Source organism: Homarus americanus, unplaced genomic scaffold (genome assembly GCF_018991925.1).
Source record: "Homarus americanus isolate GMGI-L3 unplaced genomic scaffold, GMGI_Hamer_2.0 scaffold30858, whole genome shotgun sequence".
Classification (NCBI taxonomy): domain Eukaryota; kingdom Metazoa; phylum Arthropoda; class Malacostraca; order Decapoda; family Nephropidae; genus Homarus; species Homarus americanus.
Window position 1 is genome coordinate 2364092 of NW_024737697.1, and position 19852 is coordinate 2383943.

At 41.7% G+C, this 19852-nt stretch overlaps 1 protein-coding gene across 8 annotated transcripts in view; it reads right to left on the reverse strand.

Moving 5' to 3' along the window:
- The window catches only part of LOC121873537, a 139898-nt gene that overhangs the window by 40910 nt on the left and 79136 nt on the right, over nucleotides 1-19852 (reverse strand). For 7 of the 8 annotated variants that reach the window (XM_042377163.1, XM_042377161.1, XM_042377164.1 and 4 more), the window contains exons 3-5: nucleotides 3074-3181; nucleotides 2520-2783; nucleotides 414-867 (exon numbers count right to left, since the gene is read on the reverse strand). In XM_042377163.1, the coding sequence (XP_042233097.1) occupies nucleotides 414-867; nucleotides 2520-2783; nucleotides 3074-3181 (826 nt within the window). The remainder of the gene's footprint in view (nucleotides 1-413; nucleotides 868-2519; nucleotides 2784-3073; nucleotides 3182-19852) is intronic. The other variant, XM_042377167.1, reaches the window with a different exon arrangement.

Here is a 19852-nt window from a genome sequence, read left to right on the forward strand (position 1 = left end):
ATTGACTATTAGAACCATTATTAAGAATGCAAACAATATGAAAGTTTCAGTCATGACAAGCATAAAGTTGTTATATTAAGTGTAGGTCTTATTGTATGATATAAGATTGCGTTAGGTTAACTGAGGCACAATGTGTGGCAGCAGGTTGGAGATCACTTCACATGCATACTGTATATGTACTGCTAGGGGAAACATTAAGGCCAGGTACAAGGTGCTGAGATGGGTGATCCATTACACTGGTTTTAAGTGTTTCAAATACTGTATAAGCACAGTATACTATACTGTACTGTATTATAAAGCTTAGTTTAAGTATAGCATACACCCTATACACTTATTTCTAACCTTGGCAAGTGATAACTATAATTTATATTATTTCTCATAGCTATAAAACTGAAACTAAAAAATAAACATACCTCTGATTACAGATTTTCTCTTCTTGTGGGCAACTTTATCTTCATTATTTAGCTGGTTGTGGGTTGTGGCTTGGCTGGAGGAGATATGCTCCTTGGAGAGGTTTGCTGCATGAAGGTTTTCAGTATTAAGTCTCTTGGAGGACTGGTCAACTGGGATAAGCTTTTGCCTTGCGTGTCTTGGTTGTTTCGCATCGCCAGAGTTGAGACCTTCACTGGGCGCCACTGAGTGCTGCTTAGTGAGGGTGTTATGTTGTGTGCCCCCCTGCCTGGCGACACCAATTTTGAGCTGAAGGGGGGCATGGCAGGAGGGGATACTTCCCACACAAGATGTTTCAGTTGACTCTACAGGGATGCTGACTGATTCAATCAACTTGGGTAAGGCACTACTAGCTGGTGATGGGGGATCCTCACACAAGTTGACCACCCCTGATCGTGACCCAGAACCATCAACTGCCTGAGGAAAGAGACACAAAATATGAAAGTGGGTCTTTAGGTTACAAAATTAATCATCTAAACCAAAACACCCAGAAGTTTCCATTAATTTCTACATACTGTGCAGATGTTAAACCATTATTTTCCCAAACAGTGAAAACTAACAATCTTTGTGTGAGTTTCAACGGAAGAACAATGATAAACAATAAACTGGTCTTGTGTTTTGATCTGGTTTAAGTGTCTTCAAAAATATTATAATGTGATTAATTTAATTACAAAATATTCTTCAAAGGGTAAAGCAAACAATTTGAAAGGTTGTTGTCATTACCTAGAACTATAGTAAAGTACTGTACAGTGTATGCATCTAGTACAGGGTACAGGCATTTGAAAAAGTAATACAAACAATCTGTTTTTTTTATTGTACTGTACTTGGTATTTGGTTCAAATTATTTGCATTACATGGGCTGATCAGTTAAGAAAACACATCATAAGAAAAGGGTGGTAAAAGCATGCATTATGCAGTAAAAGAGCAGATCAGATGTGCAGAAAGAGAAAGATGTAAAGAAAAATGTGAAAGACTCGAGTCATCGTCTATGTGGCCCGAAACAACCGAAGCTGCTAATACTAAACACTTCCACCTCTTGTCAGCGTCGAGGGAAGCCAGTCTTGGTCCCCTACTTGAAAATCTTGGTCCTTTGGCTCCTTTGTCCATCATCTATTCTTGTGTTTTTTCTTCATGCTTCACAAAGATGCTATCATTTTGCCGGATGATGTTGTCAAGACTTGTGACTTGGCTGTCTTGCCACGTGCCAGGAAAAATGTAAAGTTTGGGGTATGGCCACCTTCTCTTGAATTCATTTTGAGTAAATCACAGAGATTTTTAAGACATAAATACCGGCTATTAAATACATTATTCTGATTCATTAAGAATTTCATTAAGGAGGAAAATAAACCCAACTTTTATATTCCTCATTGGCTGGTAATGACTTAACTTTTGAATAAATGAAACCAATGGAAAACCCAGGCCAAGGCTATGAGATCATGCAAACAAGCTACACCAGGTCACTGAACACAAGCCTGACACTTGCTCACTTACTGCTACTATGTCTTACCATTATAACTAGTTATAAAAGATACCCAAAATTCAGTCAGGTATGAAGTTGTCTAGTAAACAATAGCAAGCAACAATAAATGACCAATGATGAATGATCTATGGACAGCAGTGCTGTGGGAGTGTGAAATTGAGAACCTGAAAATAAAATAAGTAGTGATTGTTACATGAGCTGAAGACAATGTGCTGGACAGAATCTTATATTAAGACCAATTAATATTGATATGAAGTGCATGTTCATAACATCAAACTCCACATTTTATTCAAGATTCTGAAACATTCTTCAAATTACAGTATGTTGTAGCAGCACTGTTCACAAATTTCATCATTTTTCTACTGTATTATGCTGTCTTACAGGATTTTATAATTAAATATTTATATTATCAAGAGTGTGATGCTTCTGCTTTATTGCTGATATTTCAGCTTCCACAAATATTTTAAAGTAAAGAAAAACTTCATCTGTGAAACAGCATTACTTGAAGTCAGTGAGCAGGTGGAGCTGTGGCAAGAGCTGATGGGTTATGAGAGTAGGTGGCCGCCCACACAAACCAAGACACACGTACCGCAGTGGAAGAGCCCAATACTGGGCCTTGAGATCCCCTAGGGCTGTCCCCACCTCCTGGCTGGGACAAGACCCCTGGGGGAGTCCCTGGATGAAAGCCTGGGCTAGATGAGCCGGGCTCCACCAACGGGGGCTGAGAGCCCATGGTGGGCCCCTGGCTAGGCTTGGTTGTAGTGCCCTGTTGGAAATCTGGCGGCGGAGGACGCTGTATCCAGTTGTACTGTCTCTTCTCCACTGGCACTCCCCATCTCTCCAACTCTATGTACTGTACATGTGAGACAAGTTACACCACATTTCATCAATATCAGGTATTGGAAGAACCTGCAACATCAAAGCCCATGTGTTATCAGAAGATGCCATTACCTGACCTCAGCAAACCCCGCAGCAAACAGCAACTTGACGAGGAGACTGAAAATATGGCCAAGATATGTCATGTATGTCATTAATGTTAAAAAGAAGAATGAAGATTGGGATAAGGAGAGTCACACAGCCAGATGTGGGTGACTTGGGAAAACACGTCCGGGCACAGGTGGTGAAGAGGGGAAGGAGGCTCACCTGGTTCTTGAGAGAGGAGTAGCAGTCCTTACAAACCACCACTGAGTGGCCATTATCTACCACCATGCCACCTGATGGTCGATTGTGATCTTTCAGGAATGGATAATCCTGGGGAAGAAAATGTAATGGATAGTAAACATCCAAAATATAATACAAAATAACCGTACACAACAATAATAATAATATGTAAAACTAACCATATCATATACAGGTACACATTAATATTACAGGTTGTACCTCTCTAGTCCGGCATTCTGTGGTCCGGAAACTCTCGTGGCCCGGAACGATTTTAGTTTGCCCATGGAGAAAATTAATTTGAGTCTGGTACTTTCGACATTTGGCTAAATTTTGTCTTATTTACCCTCCTTTTTTGGCGAATTACTACCTGTAATAAAGCAACATCCTAATAAACCAACGAAAATAACACAGTTAAAGTTAAATAAAAACAACACAGAAAAAGTTTTCATGTTCTACAGCTTCAGCTAGAGTTGAACCTGATGACTTGGCAACTTTGTCATCCCAGTAAAAACACAAAACAACAACATTGGCTGTCCTTATGTTTTCAGCTTTACTACCACTGGTGAGTAGAATTTTTGTTTTAAATTCAGAAACAATAATTAAAGTATATATGAACAGTAAATAAGTATTGCTTTTATATTCTTTTGTAGAGTAAAGACGATATGTCTTCACATGTGCGCACTTACATACGCGATCTCACTTTTTTTCCTTTACCATTAATGGTTAGCTACTTTTATTGTTCCATTTATTAACATTAAATAACATTACTTAAAACAACCATATGAATTTTTTTTTTACAGTAATTTTACTACAGCTACAACCAGGGTCTTATTTTCTTCAGTTTTATATGTAGAACCAGTCAGTCACTGGTTTTGTAAACATTAACGAAAACAATGCCGTCTCGTTTCCTCGTGTGTTTTAATATTCTACGAATTATTAATGAACTGTATTGTTCATTTTGCACACATAAACATTAATTCAATCAAAAAGACATTCAGTAATAAACAATAATGAATCATTTGTACATAAGAGAAATGATGTTGTTTACACGATTGTGCACGTCTGAACGTTGGCGGGTCGCTCAAACCCGTCGAAATTCGAGTTTCCGCCGTCGAAATTTTAAATTGTGTAGTGTTTTTTTTGTGTAAAAAAAAACGTTGAATTAAAAACTCGCGAAATTTGAGAACCTACTGTACAACATTTAACCCTTCAATATATCTTCAAAGAGACCATGAAGCAAAGAAAGTGGTGCTAGTGCTTCCAAGCATAAGCACAAGTCACTATCTACCTAGGAAAAGGGTGAATTTCCCTGGTCCGGAAATTTCCATGGTCCGGCACCGGTCAGGTCCCGAGGTTGCAGGACTAGAGAGGTACAACCTGTAACAGAATAACCATAATTTCATATATAGGTACTGCATATTAATAACAAAGACAATGAATAACAATAAATAATAATAAATAACAATAAATATAATGATAATAAATTAATAACAGTACGGTAATTAAAATAATAATAATATAATACAATAATAATAATTTTGTAATAATGCAGCAATTATAAAATAACAACTGTTTTTATTTTTCAAAAGCAGCAATTCTTTTAATGAGGAACAAATTCTTGCAGATATCAAATGAAAATAGGACCTGGGATTGGGTGTGTATTGTATGTTGACAAGAAAATGAAGTTTTTGAACCATTGTGATTTGTGAGAAGGTGAATCAAGTTACGAAGATAGTGGGTCATATACGGTAATATTGTTCAGATACCCAGAGGGTTTGTCCCACGTAATGCTCTTCAAAAGTGAGGTGCTTTCCCGTTTGAAGTACCGTCTGGTCCCAAGATATGCTAGAGACTGTTAACTGATTGAATACAGTGGGGTATGCTATAACGAATCTAATTGGTTCTAGAACCTTGTTCGTTATAGCATTCGTTCGTTATAGGATTAATCCGTTCCAGGCCCCCAAATACAACCACTTAACACTGAAAAATATAATATAAAATTTTAAAAATTGTAAAAAAGTGCATACATATGCATCTAAACCCCTGAAATAAAGAATATCATCAATACTTGTAATAAAAAAGCAATAAATTAGTAAAAAAAAATATATATATTTTTTTTAATGTTCGTTGTAGGAGTTTTGTTCGTTATAGCATTCTCAATTTTATAGCTAAAACCGTTCGTTATAGGAATATTCGTAGTAGGATCCGTTCGTTATAGCATACCCCACTGTACTGTATGTCCAAAGGAGGGCCACCAGACTGGTGCCTGCTCTATGGCACCTCAGTTACCCAGAGATTAGAATACTTATAGGTGGGCATGGGGCGACTAATAGAACACCAAAGAGGACACAACTGTACTCAGTCGAGTATCCATTTCTGGAGCAGGCAGATACCCGCCCCACTAGAAGTCACAGAGTAAGGCTAAAAAACCCACAAGTTAAAAAAATTGTCAGGGCAAATTTTTTCGGGGTGAGGGATGTGTACTCTTGGAGCAATCTGCCAGAGAGAGTTGTGACAGCACCGAGTGTGAAATCATTTAAGACAAGACTTGACCAACACTGGTGTTATATATGTGTATGTTTATATGCTGCCTTTATTGATTATATATACATTATGTTACTTCTTACCAAAGTTAGAATGTGTTTAGGCCTGTGTAATCATGAATGTGTTAGGCACGTGGTATGACAACAACAACAATAAACCACCTGAGTAAGAGTCAGCATGTGGCTTCTCATTCTCCCATTAAATCATGTAAGATACTACAACTGGCACAGGTACATATACATCTAATAATAAATAATAATAATGAACAGTTTATTGAAAGAGCTTGGCAGCCAGAAGGCTGAAAATATACAGTTATATATTTGGGGAATGGGTTTCGAATTACAAATAATATACAAGTAACATAAGTGATACAAATAAGATATATAATGGCTAGATGGGGAAAAGCTCAAACTACAGGGCATTTCAACATCGTGACAGTGCAAGGAGTAGTGTTTACTGGGAGTGAATACACTAGTTTATTACAAGTTATTGATAATTTTTACAATCTTGGAACCAGTACATGCTCAGTAATCCAGTATTTGCCAACAGTGCATAACAGAGACCTAACAAGCTACCCAAGTGGCTAACAAGGCAATCAATGGCAAATAGGAGAAAGTAAAGTAAATTCTCTTGCCCCAAACATTTAAATGATCAAAGAAGCAGAGGCTTGCTTCCTTTGTAAATTAATTTAATGCCTTTTCTCTTGCTTTTCCATTTGATCTAAAATCCACTCATGTACTAAACATGTAGGTCAGACTGGGAAAGCATTGCAACTTAGACTAAAACAGCATAAGTATAATATTAGAACAACATCAGAAAGCAGTGCACTTTTCGTTCATATATGGAACAATAATCATCCCACAGATTGGAAAAACAGCTTAGAAGTGTTTAAAACATCACGTGTCACAGAACTTCTGGTTGAAGCTAGTTTGATTAGGGAAATGAATTCCATAAACCTTAGTGATGGTCAGTACAAAACTGATAAAATGTTACATAAATTTATTTGTCAATGGCCCAAGGTTAAAAATGCTTTGAAAGCATTTGAGGTAGATGTAGGATAGATGATTAGTGGGTCCCATATTTTTTACCCAACTTAACATGACTAGTTACGTCGCCCATTTTTATAAGCTCCTCCTATGTTTGGGGTGGTGGTGGTGGTGTGTGGATTAGTGGATCTCATGTTATGGACCTGACCTCATGTTTTGTATGGTCACCCTGTGTATATAAGTCATAGTAAATTAAATTGACAATAAAATAAAAACAAAAATGAAAATAAAATAATAATAAAGAACCACAAAGAAATACAAAAATGCAAAAAAAGATAAAAAGTGAGAAACAATATACAGTATTGTATGTATGTTGTGTTGTCAATAGTAAGAGAAACAATTGAGACCTGCAATTGTGTGTAAATGAGGCAGAAAGTCAGATCAGCAACCTGGGACTTGGTCACAATTTTTGTGATGCCATATGGCAGCAGGGTCTACCATTAGACAACACATTATGCTTCCAATATCTTCCCAGGCAGTAGTACCTCCCTGTTTGGTAGCTGCCCGAGAAATATGGATAGCCAGGAACGGAGCATACCTCTGTCCTTTAAACAGTGCAGTGCTCTTGTTTGCCTTATTCAAGAGAAGGGCAAAGTCATACAAGAAAAATTACGTATTCATTCATCCTGAAATATGGCCTACCCTTTTAGCGAGTGGCTACTTAGCCGAGAATGGACGAGTTGTAGGTTCTGGGCAAACACAAGAAATACACTCTGCCACGTTCTTAGAGTGATACGGTATTATATAATTTGTAATAAAAGTTTAAAGTCTTGCTATAGTAGTAGAGATAAGTTTATTTCTCTCGAAACAGGGCCGCCATTTGCAATGACGGCACCACCTACCCCGCAGACGACACAAACTCACCGCTGCAGTCGAAGCCTAACAAAGGGTGGCCTCTTCAGACCCCAAATGCCACTTCAGGTAAGTTTTAGGGGTGTTTTTTTTATGATCTAAGTCATGGACATTTCATAAGTGAAGAAATGTGCCATGTAGAGCAGGATCTAACAGGTTGGATGAGCGATAGAGGTTGGGTGTAAGTGGGACTGCCCAGTATGGGCCAATAGGCCCGCTGCAGTTACTTCCAGTCTTATGTTCTTATGGACATAAAAACCCCAATCTTCACACCAGCTCAGCTGTCATGTATTCTTACCTGGTAGACGTTCTCTTTTTTTTCCAGTACTTTTTTTTTACAGGATTAGCTCACCTGGGCACAGGTCACTGACCCACATCGGGGCCTGGGGGGCAAAAATGTAATAATAATAATAATAATAATAATAATTAGTTCAGAGTACAGTCAACCCTCACTTTACGCGGTCCAGCATTCCGCGTTTCCACGTTAACGCGGTGCCTTGCCAGAACCTAACGTGCTCACATTACGCAGTGCGTGAACCCCATTACGCGGAGAGTGTCCGGCGCGACGCTATTTTTAGATTCGCCCCACCCGCCTGCCTGCCTGTGCTCCTCGCCTCTCCCTCCTCCTCCCTCTGCTTGGGCAAGCCGCGCGGTAAGGTTGCGCAGTGTGTGTCTTTGTTGCGTTATCACTGACGTCATATGACGTATCGGACTGTGATTGGCCATGCATCCCTACCCCCCTCTGCTGCTAGCTGTAATTGGCTTAAAGTATTATGACGTGTCCACCTGGGGGAGGGAGGGAGGAAAGATGATCCTTGACCTAGCCGCGCCAGTTTCATCCCTCCACGCCAGACCGTGTAAACGTGCATCCATTGTTCTCTAAAATGGCTTCCACCGGACCACCACCCCCAGAGAGAAACCTTTCCTTACCTGGACTCAGCGGCACTAAGCCAAAGAAGAACATGACGTTCCTTAAGCTACGAGGTGAAGTATACCATCATCCAAGAGTTGGAGAAAGGAACAAGGCAGGTTGATTTGGCGCGCCAGCATGGTGTGAATGAATCTACGATTCGAACAATAAAAAAGGATGCAGCCAAGATAAAGGAGCACATGAAGATCACAAAGTCTACAGGTGCTTCTATGATCAAGTATTTTCACAACCAGGTGCTTCTCAGGACAGAAAAATTACTTGTGAGATACTTGGTGTGTCAGGCGCGAAGGAACATGGCGGTCGACACGCGCTCTGTTAAGGACTACGCACGTGAACTGTACATGGCAGTGGCACGAAAGATGGGAACTACAGAGCCCAAACCCTTTAATGCTTCCTCTGGGTGGTTACAGAGGTTTAAGATCCGGAACAAGATCACCAATATAAACATTGGTGGTGAAGAAGCGAGTGCTGACCGTGCTGCGGCTAGGGAATTTCCTCCGTTTTTGCGTGAGATTATGGAGGAAGGACAGTACAGTGACGACCAGGTGTTTAACATGGACGAATCTGGTCTTTTCTGGAAAAAGCTACCTTCCAAGTCCTTCGTTGTAAAGAATGCCAGCAAGATTCGGGGCCGGAAGATGCAGAAGGAGCGCATCACCGTCCTGTTTACCACCAATGCCTCCGGTACCAGTAAGCTCAAGTTATCGGTGATCCACACAGCACGCAAGCCGCACGCCTACAAAACTATGGACATGACCAAGCTAAATGTCCACTGGCTGACCGCAAGTAAGGCGTGGATGTTCTCTACACTGTCCCTCTCCTGGTTTGATGACTGTTTTGTTCCCGATGTAAAGAAATTCTGTGAGCAACAGAATGTGCCATTCAAGATTTTGTTGCTGCTGGACAACGCACCAGGACACTCGCCCCTACTGTTAGATCGTCACCCCAACGTAAAAGTGGTCTTCCTTCCTCCCAACACTACGTCTATATTACAGCCCATGGACCAAGAGTTAATCTGTAATGTAAAAGCTGCATTCTCTACGAAAAAATTCAAACTCCTGAACGACTACACCAACACCAGGGAAGAGTTGCGCAACCTGAGTGACACCACCACCGATAGCAAGAGCGAAGAAGATGAGGATCAACAGTTGGCACAGCAAAAAATACTGTTCAAACAATTCTGGAGAGTATTTAACATCAAGAAAGCTGTGGACTTCTTGGTGGAGTCATGGGATCAGCTGTCTATTGCTACAATTCGTCACGCATGGAGACATGTGTTGCATGGAATACCAGGTGAGAGGAGGAGTCAATCTGTGACTGGTGAGGTTCAGACTGTTGCAGTAGCAGTGGACCTTGCCAGAGAAGCTGCGCAGACTGTTACAGTTCCAGGCTTCTCCGAGACCACCAACGACGACATCCTGGAGGTGATAAGGGATCCTGATGTGACTACCGACGAGATGGTAGATGATGATGATGACGACGTCAGTGAAGAGGCAGGTGGTGCGTCATCCCAAGAAGAACAACACTTATCCCATAGTAATGTTAGGGGTGCCATCGAGTGTATCGAGAAAGCCAAGCTCCTCCTTTCCGACGACCCTGACGCAAACAGGTATGAAATCTTCACTACCCAGCTGTTGCAGACTATAGAGCCCTACATCAAGGTGTATCACGACAACATCAACACCAGCCGTCAGCAAAGCATAACAGATTTCTTCGCCCGCAACCCACCACAGCCAGCCCAAGCCAGTGATAGTGACAGTGAAGATGACTTTGAGGGATTTGTCAGGGAAGCCCTGACAACTGTAAGTGACAGTGATGGTGATTCACCTAGTAATGGTGATTCACCTGAGGGCCAGTAATCTGCCCTCTGCCTCGGAACCAGCCTCCATCCCCGTATGCCGACCCATCTCTTCTACTAACGTAAGTGTTCCACATAACTTTTAGTTTTCCTAACCTAACCTTTATTTTTCCTATGTTAACCTTTATTTTTCCTAACCTAACCTCTTCTATATTACTTGTTTTTTCATACCATCATAAAGTTAAGATAAAATTTTTACTACAACAAAGTTGTGTGTCGTCAAAAAGTGGAGTTTGGGGGTCGGCCCGGACTCTATTTCAATTAATCCCATATGTTATGTTATTCACTTTACGCATTCCTCACTTTCCGCGGGACCCTGCGGGTTACATTAACCGCGTAAAGTGAGAGTTGACTGTATATAAAATTTATAATAAAAATACAAAATTAAAAATTAAATACTGTAATAACAATAATGATAACAACAACACTGATAATAATAATAATAATAATAATAATAATAATAATAATAATAATAATAATATTAATAATAATAATGAACCATAAAGAAAAAAAATCAAAATCAAAAGTAAGAAACGATATACCGTATGTACAGTATGTTGTGTTGTCAAAATAAGAGAAACAATTGAGACCTGCAATTGTGTGTAAATGTGGCAGAAAGTCATATGAACAACCTGGGACTTTGTCACAATTTTCGTGATGCCATATGGCAGCAGGGTCTACCATTAGACCTGCCTACTACCCTCTAGTATATCAATACTAGATTGAGATACGAGTCAATTTAGAAGTAATGACATTGTCTGGACTTTGTTTTGAGAATGCCTGATGCTAGGTAAACATGACCAACATAGTGCTGTTATTGTTTTGATGATTCACTAATGAACCATTAGGATATATCATCATTTATATTAATCAACGGGTAAAATTTTACTTTAACTTCCATGAGTATTCGAGAAAAGCTATATTGGGCAAATGTTAAGTTTTGGTCATTCCTGTACTTAGACACGCAGACTGTTGTTTTTTTTTTCTGATGGTTTGCGATGTGTTATGAACGATTTTAATCTTCATTTATATCAGAAATCACTAGTTTTGAGTTACTAACCCCCTGTTTCTGCCTAACCTGGAGCAATCAGACAATGCAGAATGAAGCGAAGCTAAGATTAATCGAGTTATGAACTTTGTGTTATGTCACGATGTGTAATAAATTGTAATTAAGATAAAATTGTGTGACTAACTAATTATGTATCAGATGGATCACCATGTAATATTATGAACATCTCTGCAGGTTTTGACCACATCAATTAATATTGAATGCATCAAAAGGCGGGTTTCAATCATTCCCTTCGACTTGCCCGCCACCTGAACGTCCTTAACTATTTACAACTGTGTAGCACAGTAAAGCACAATTAATTATCTAATAATATTTATTTATAGAGCCGATCAGCCGAGAAGGTTGGACAATTGCTTCCAGGGTTCAAGGCAGAGGAAAGAAGTTTACCAATAGTAGATGTCTTTATGATTGTATTATCAAGAACTCTGCCATCCAGCTTTGAAGCATGTCAAATTACATCTGTCATCTGATCATCTCAAGCCCATCCCCTGGCCATGGTCGTCCCTAGTCCTTCCACAACATTAAATATAGACATCGGTGACGAAAACTTACATTTAACAGACATGAAATAGAGAACAGTGATAAAAACTTCCATGTTGGAGTTATCGGTCTTTTGCATCATTTTGGCAGCCAGCAAGTAAATACACACGACTATATGAGCAGTAGTTTATTTGAACCTAAAAATAAGGTATGCCTGTGTATATCAACATTGTATATGGCCACAAGTCCTGTATTTCTGCTGGTTACAACACATACACCACAGCTGGCTGCCTCCAGACTCCCGCTCGGTGGCTAGAGCTAGTATGTGACGTAATAACCAATCACAGAGCTTTTCGCAGTCACGTGACTTTTTAGCTACTTTAACCCTTATTGTTTTTACATTTTTTAGCCCAGTGTATTTAAAAATATCATTACAATAGTGAATTTAAGCCTTTTCTTTACCTATTGACCTGCCATCTTACGAAAACATTCCGACTGTCAACTCGTCCGTCCATCCCTGACCTATCCTAATCACATTTATTCTGTAGCCTCATCAGCATTTTACAAAATTGTTATAGCTTGTAAATTATTAAATGTTTAAGAATTTAATATTATTAAGTTCTGTTTTACTTCATTTGTTACCCATCCTTGAATATTATTCCCTAGCTTAGTAGTTCTTAACTGCAGTGATGCTTAAAATAATTGATAAGGTTTTAAATACTGGAGAGCCTCATTACTTTGTGTTGAGGCTATAACGAGGCTGATCTTAAACATCGTCATTTCGTTGGTAATTTGTGCTTGCTATATGAAATTTACACTTCTTGCTCAAGGACTAGGAACATTAATTATCGTGTACTTAAACATGCAGGTGTGTTGATATATACTGTATCTACAAGTGTCGATTAGAGACGGCTTAACGCTCACGATCGGCCGGGATTATTTAACACCTATAAATACCTGACAATCTTTGAATGTACAGTACCATATGGAAACAAAACTTTCTGTTACCAACAAACTCACATCCTATCAGTTTTAAATATATTATATCTCAATATATCTAAATTTGGAGGGTGAAAAGTGTTTTTATATTCATCGGGATTGTCATCGGGCGGGTACCCATCCCGATGAATGTTCCAACGATCATTCACGATTGCAAACTGATCCACCGGGACCGCCTTCAGGTCTTTGGTGTCTGAATCACCACACCCGATGGTGTTCCTGTAAATAATGGCCTTCTCTGAGCTAGGGGAGACAGGAGGGTAACCTACCACAGCAGGCCTACACTTACTCCCCTTCCTCTCTCTCCTGTACACATCCATCTCTCTATGAAAGAAAGAATAGACAAGAGGAAACTAAAAATTAGAGAACAAAGCAAAAAAAAATATGATTGATTAATTAATTCTAGAAAAAGATGTGAAACATTAAATAAAACAAGAAACTATAAATAAATAGAATAAAAAGAGAAGAAATTCAGATAAGTAAACACCCAATATTACTACATCCTTGTAATAACAAGAGTTGTCTACGGCCATCTAAAACCTACTGACCACCTGCCACACCTACTGACCACCTGCCACACCTACTGACCACCTGCCACATCTACTGACCACCTGCCACACCTACTGACCACCTGCCACACCTACTGACCACCTGCCACATCTACTGACCACCTGCCACACCCACTGACCACACACCTACTGACCACACACCTACTGACCACCTGCCACACCTACTGACCACCTGCCACACCTACTGACCACCTGCCACACCTACTGACCACCTGCCACACCTACTGACCACCTGCCACATCTACTGACCACCTGCTACACCTACTGACCACCACACACCCACCTGACCACCTGCCATCTACTGACCACCTGCCACACCCACTGACCACCTGCCACACCCACGACCACCTGCCACATCTACTAACCATCTGCCACACCTACTGACCACCTGCCACACCTACTAACCACCTGCCACACCTACTGACCACTCTCTACTGACCATCTGCTACACCAACTGACCACCTGTCACACCCACTGACCACCTGCCACACTGACCATCTGCCACATCTTCTGACCACCACACCTACTGACCACCTGCCACAGTAACCGGCCACATCGACTGAACACCTCCACACTGACCACCTGCCACACCTACTGACCACGACCTCCCCTGCCACACGCCTCGGAACACCTCACACTGACCACCTGCCACCGAGAACACCTGACCACCTGCCAGTAAACCGCCTGCCACATCGACTGAACACCCTCCACACTGACCACCTGCCACATCGATTGAACACCCTCCACACTGACCACCTGCCACAGTAACCGTGCCACATCGACTGAACACCCTCCACACTGACCACCTGCCACACCTACTGACCACCTGCCACAGTAACCGTCTGCCACATCGACTGAACACCCTCCACACTGACCACCTGCCACACCTACTGACCACCTGCCACAGTAACCGTCTGCCACATCGACTGAACACCCTCCACACTGACCACCTGCCACACCTACTGACCACCTGCCACAGTAACCGACTGCCACATCGACTGAACATCCTCCACACTGACCACCTGCCACACCTACTGACCACCTGCCACAGTAACCGACTGCCACATCGACTGAACATCCTCCACACTGACCACCTGCCACACCTACTGACACAATATTTAGCAAAACATTTACTGTAAAATCAATAAGCGTATAATTGTCAGTGTCAAAACATGGCTGGTGGCTGGTGTCATTAGTTGGCTCCCGAAAGGTGTCAGTAAATGGCTCCTTTGTAAACACATTAACAAAAATAAAAATGTTCTGTGATTGAATGTGTTGTCAGGTAAATTTTTTTTTACCACTAAGCGTTAGAAGAAGCTGCTGCTGCGTGTCTTCACTTCATGTTGAACTTACGTGCTCTGACTCTGGGAAAGAAATCTCCTGTTATTCAGAATAAGTTTAGGGACAGTGTGGTTCTGGCACACTGCACCAAGTCTTCGGTAGCCCTATACATAACCAGCACTGCACGCGACCACCTCCAATTCTCAAAAATTTCAGCTGGATATTGATATGGAACAGTTCATTTAGTCAGAAAAGTGCAGATATAAAGAAAACAATAACAACATTAACATGGCTGAGCCAAGTGAGAGCTGGAGCAGTGCCGCGGGATCGAACTCGCGACACTCGGAACAGGTGAAAGTTGTATTCATTCGGCCGTCGCACACTACCTCTTGTTACCTTGTATATTTACTTTCCTTAAAAATATATTGATGATGTTTTGAATTTTGTAACTTAAAAAGAAGTGCTGACGATAAACACAGACGAGGAGGACCAGACGGTGCTCGCTCCAGGTGCTGGGCTGTGGTACAGTATTTGGGGTCAAGGTTTTTGTCTGAGATACTGTAATTCCTGCTTCACTCTCATTCAGCATGCTTCAATTCCAGGGTCCTCTAGTTCAGTCTGTGTTCCACTCGGTTCCTGCTTATCCAGGTTCAGAGTTTCAGGCTGTTGTGTTTGTGGTTTAGTTGTTTTAAATAGTTTAGTCTGTACTTGAGCTTGTTCACTTAAGAGCTTATCATCATACGTCACCTGCTTTATTCTCCTCCAGCCAACCTCATAAGTAACCCAGTGTGAGTTGCTTGTGTCCAAACTTTAGTTGGTGACATTCCTGTTTCAGGAAAATTAGTGCAGGAATTACTTGAACTGGTGTGGGAGTTATTGACTATAACGTGTTGGTTGTGACAGAGGTGACCAGCCTGTAATTGGTTTCAGCTGCTGCAAAGTGCAACAGATTTCCATTACTGGCACTGATAAGACCTTGGAGCGAGTCTGCCCCAAGTGGCCCATGTGGCGCAAGGCCATGGCCAGCCCTGGCCAGGAGGGTGCAGTACTTCAGAGACGTAACCCATATGTTTATCAGACAATGTGTGAGCAGACTTCATAGAGAGATGTTGTGCCACACTACACTTGGAGTCCTCACCAATATTGGTTGCCATACTTGTGGACTCTGCCGAGAGTTTCTGAGTGGATTGACCTAGGAGGTAAACTTAAGTGCATTTAATAGTGAAACCTTTCATTATATCTAGCCATCTCCTTTGATGTTAGTTTTATTTTGTTAATACTGTAAATGTAAATAGTATAACATGATATTTACAAAATCCTGTGATATTTTTACCACTAGTGAGAAAGAATACCAAGTGACATGTAACACAGTGAAACTTGAAATAAATTATTTCCCCATTAGGGTGTGTCATAGGAGGGAAGATCAGCTAAAACTAATGGCCCATCACTTTTTTGGTAGATTTTAGTGTATATAAACAGAAAATAATTTCAGTTTCAATATTTTGCAACCTTTTGCTAGGTAAATTTTAGCGTGAAATTTATCGAAAATCTAACGTACAGCTGCATTAGTGCATTACAATTAAATAGTGAACATTGCTTTCTGACTTCATTCTTTAACAACCCAACTAACAATATTTTTTTTTCTGTTTCAGATTCTGATGCATTTATAAGTTGATAATATTTGCGATGGCTGCTTGTGTCAGGACGAGGAACCAAAAAATCCAGCCATCTCAGTCACTATCTTGGGTCTGGGAGAGAGCTCCTGAAGTCGGAGTTGCCTACATTGAGAGATGCTTTGAGATACGGTGTTTTAATCAGGCAAATCAGTGAAAAGAACCAAAGAACTTACACAAACAAAGACATTGCCAGTGATATGACCAAAGTTGTCTTGGCACAGTACACTCTGGCTAACGCCAGTTCAAGCCTCCAGTCATAACAAGTCAGAAGAAGATTAGTGAGAGACTGCTAGCCAGTTGGGGAAAAGGCAAGAGATATCTCTCTTGGGAGAGGAAAACTTGCAGTTAAGGACAGCTTTGCCAAGCAACTGGACCAGTTATTTGACATAATTACTTGCAAGTGCCCAATTGTTCTCTGTCCTGAGTTTGGATGCGATTGTGACTGTAAATCCGAGGCCCACATCTCCTGTATTTGCAAGCGTGAACTGAAGATTCCTGTGATCGAACTGGCATTTGTCAAAGCACAGAGAGAGAAGACTGGCAGTATAGGGGCTCTCATGATTTCTAGCCAAGATATTCCGGAGTACAAGAGAGACAGGAGGCTGCCACAGAGAGACAGAAGAGGAGAAGAGTTGCCGAGAAAAAGAGACTTGAGAGGCCAGAATTGAGGTAAGGCCGTTGATTGGAGTCAAGCTGATTCAGAGTTTAATGACTTCCCCATGGCTGATCGAGGTGCTGACCAGGAGAATGGTGACTTGTCCCTAACCCAAAAAATAATGATCCCAAACCTTCCAGGCATAACATTCGAAATAGGAAAGATATCCCGAGCATAGCTCTGGCCAGCATGCGACACCACACTGGTCTCAGAGAAACTGCAGAGATAGCAGCAGCTGCCTGGATTGACGGTGGTTTGATAACACCTGATGATGTTCACCTGGTGATAGATCATAACAAAGTAAGGAGAGCTCAGGAGAAACTTGTCAGTAACCTAGAAGAAGAGTTTGATAAGGGGATAAGAGAAAATGGAATCAATTGTTTGTTCTTTGATGGGAGAAGGGATGACACTAAAGTGTTCATGAAAGTTGGAGATTCTGACAAGTTGTTCCCTGCCATGGTGAAGGAGGAACACTACTCATGCTGCAGTGAGCCAGGAGGGAAGTATTTGTGGCATTTCACTCCAGAAAAATATGACATCAGGAAACCAGCTGAGATAGTGGCAGATAACATTGTGAACTGGCTCAGAGAGAAGAACGTAGACCAGACCCTGCAGGCCATTGGAGGGGACAGCACCAACACGAACACAGGGTGGCAAGGGGGGTCATACAGTGGATAGAGCGGAAGATTGGGAGGAAGCTGGTCTGGATTGTTTGTGACCTCCACACCAACGAGTTGCCACTCAGACATCTGATTCAGGAGCTGGATGGCAAGACTCTTTCAAACAACAGATGGTCTGGTCCTCTTGGCAAGATGCTGGACTCTGCCACTGAGTTAGAAATAAATCCGAGCTTTGAAAAAATCACAGTTGGCCCTCCACTAGTTGAGCTTGCAAATACTGTCATTGGCTTGACTACAGGTACTGACCAGTACTATGGATTTTATGATTTTGCAGTGCCATCAAAACTGGGGTCATGCCTGATAAACTTGCTTACCTGCAGATAGGTCCAGTCTCACATTCTAGGTGGCTCACAACGGCTCTCAGGTTCTGCAGAATTTGGGTCGCTCATCATAAACTGAAAGGGAACCAACTTCACAACCTGAGACTTATTGTCCAATTCATCGTGAGTGTCTACTTGCCAAATTGGTTCAACACCAAGGTCAAGCCATCGTTCTCCGAAGGTCCGAGGCATGTTCTCTTCCAGCTTGAGCTCCTGAGGAGTCAGCCAAGGAAGGTTGTTCAGATTGTGGAGCAGACTGTGAGGAGATCTTCCTGGTATGCTCATCCCGAGGCAGTTCTGCAGGTGTGCTCTGCAGTAAGGATGAGGAGGAGAGAAAATTAGCGATCCAAAAGATCTTGGATATGGGGCTTTATGAGGAGGATCTGGGCATGGCAGAATCAGTTGAAGTGACGATTCCTTCAGGGTCAGGAAGACTCCTGAGTCAATCTGGTGCCAAGACCCTCACTGATCTCATAGATCTGGATAACATCAGGCTGGCAGTGAGCCCCCTCTTACCTGCAGCCTCACCAATGTTCAAGTCAGAGCTTTCCTGGACAACCCCATGCATGTCCCTGCCTGGCCCTCGCACACCCAGAGTATAGAGCGTTGTGTACAGCAAGTGAGCGAGGCCAGCAGTCACGTGTACAGCCAGGAGAGGAGGGAAGGCTACATCCGAGCTCAGGTGGTCAGCAGGGAGGGTGATGAGTAGAAACAGAAGCAAGAAAAGACATGTTCTCTATGGTGTGCAGCAACACGGGTCGTAGTAGTAAAACTGGTTTTTGTATTTGATGATTTTGTTTTCTAAAGGAATATTAAATTTAATAAATGTGTCAAGATCATTCGTTTCACTATTCTGGATCATTTTCATCCTAATAAATTAACCTGATACATTTACTTTACTTTAAATAAGCTATTTAGTGGTGTTGGTAAAAGGGTGGGAATACTGAATTTTCATAAGATTTCAAGTTAAAATTTACCTAGCAAAAAATTAAAACTTTTTAAATCTGAAGATATCACATGATTCTGCACATAGAACTACGTACATCATTAATACCATGGGCCGATTTTTCAAACTCAAAAAAAAAAAAAAAAAATCGCCTCCGTATGACACACCCTATTTCCCCATACTCACTAACATAGTTGGTGATTAAGGGGCGGTGGCAGCAATCTACCATTCATTGATAATTAAGAGGATATAACCCCCAGAGTGGATTTTGTGAGATTAAATTCCAAGTGACTGGCAACAACTATAAATATAAACCATAAAATCCAACATTGGTCCGTGTCTTATAAGGATTCCTGGTCAGTTTAGCAGTAATGGACATGAAAATGTCCGGGTGAGTAGCACTGTGAGTCAGGTTAAGCAAAAGCAAAACTATAACTGGTAACATTCGGAAGTGCTTTGAAAAGTGTTCAATACCAGTGCCAGCCGGACCCCAGATACCCGACAGTGTCAGCCAGACCCCAGATGCCCGGCAGTGCCAGCCGGACCCCAGATACCCGACAGTGCCAGCCAGACCCTAGATACCCGACAGTGCCAGCCAGACCCCAGATACCCGACAGTGTCAGCCGGACCCCAGACACCCGGCAGTGCCAGCCAGACCCCAGACACCCGGCAGTGCAAGCCGGACCCCAAATACCTGGCAGTATCAGCCGGATCCCAGACACCCGGCAGTGCAAGCCGGACCCCAAATACCTGGCAGTATCAGCCGGATCCCAGACACCCGGCAGTGCAAGCCGGGCCCCAGATACCTGGCAGTATCAGCCGGATCCCAGATACCCGACACTGACCCTCAAGTGT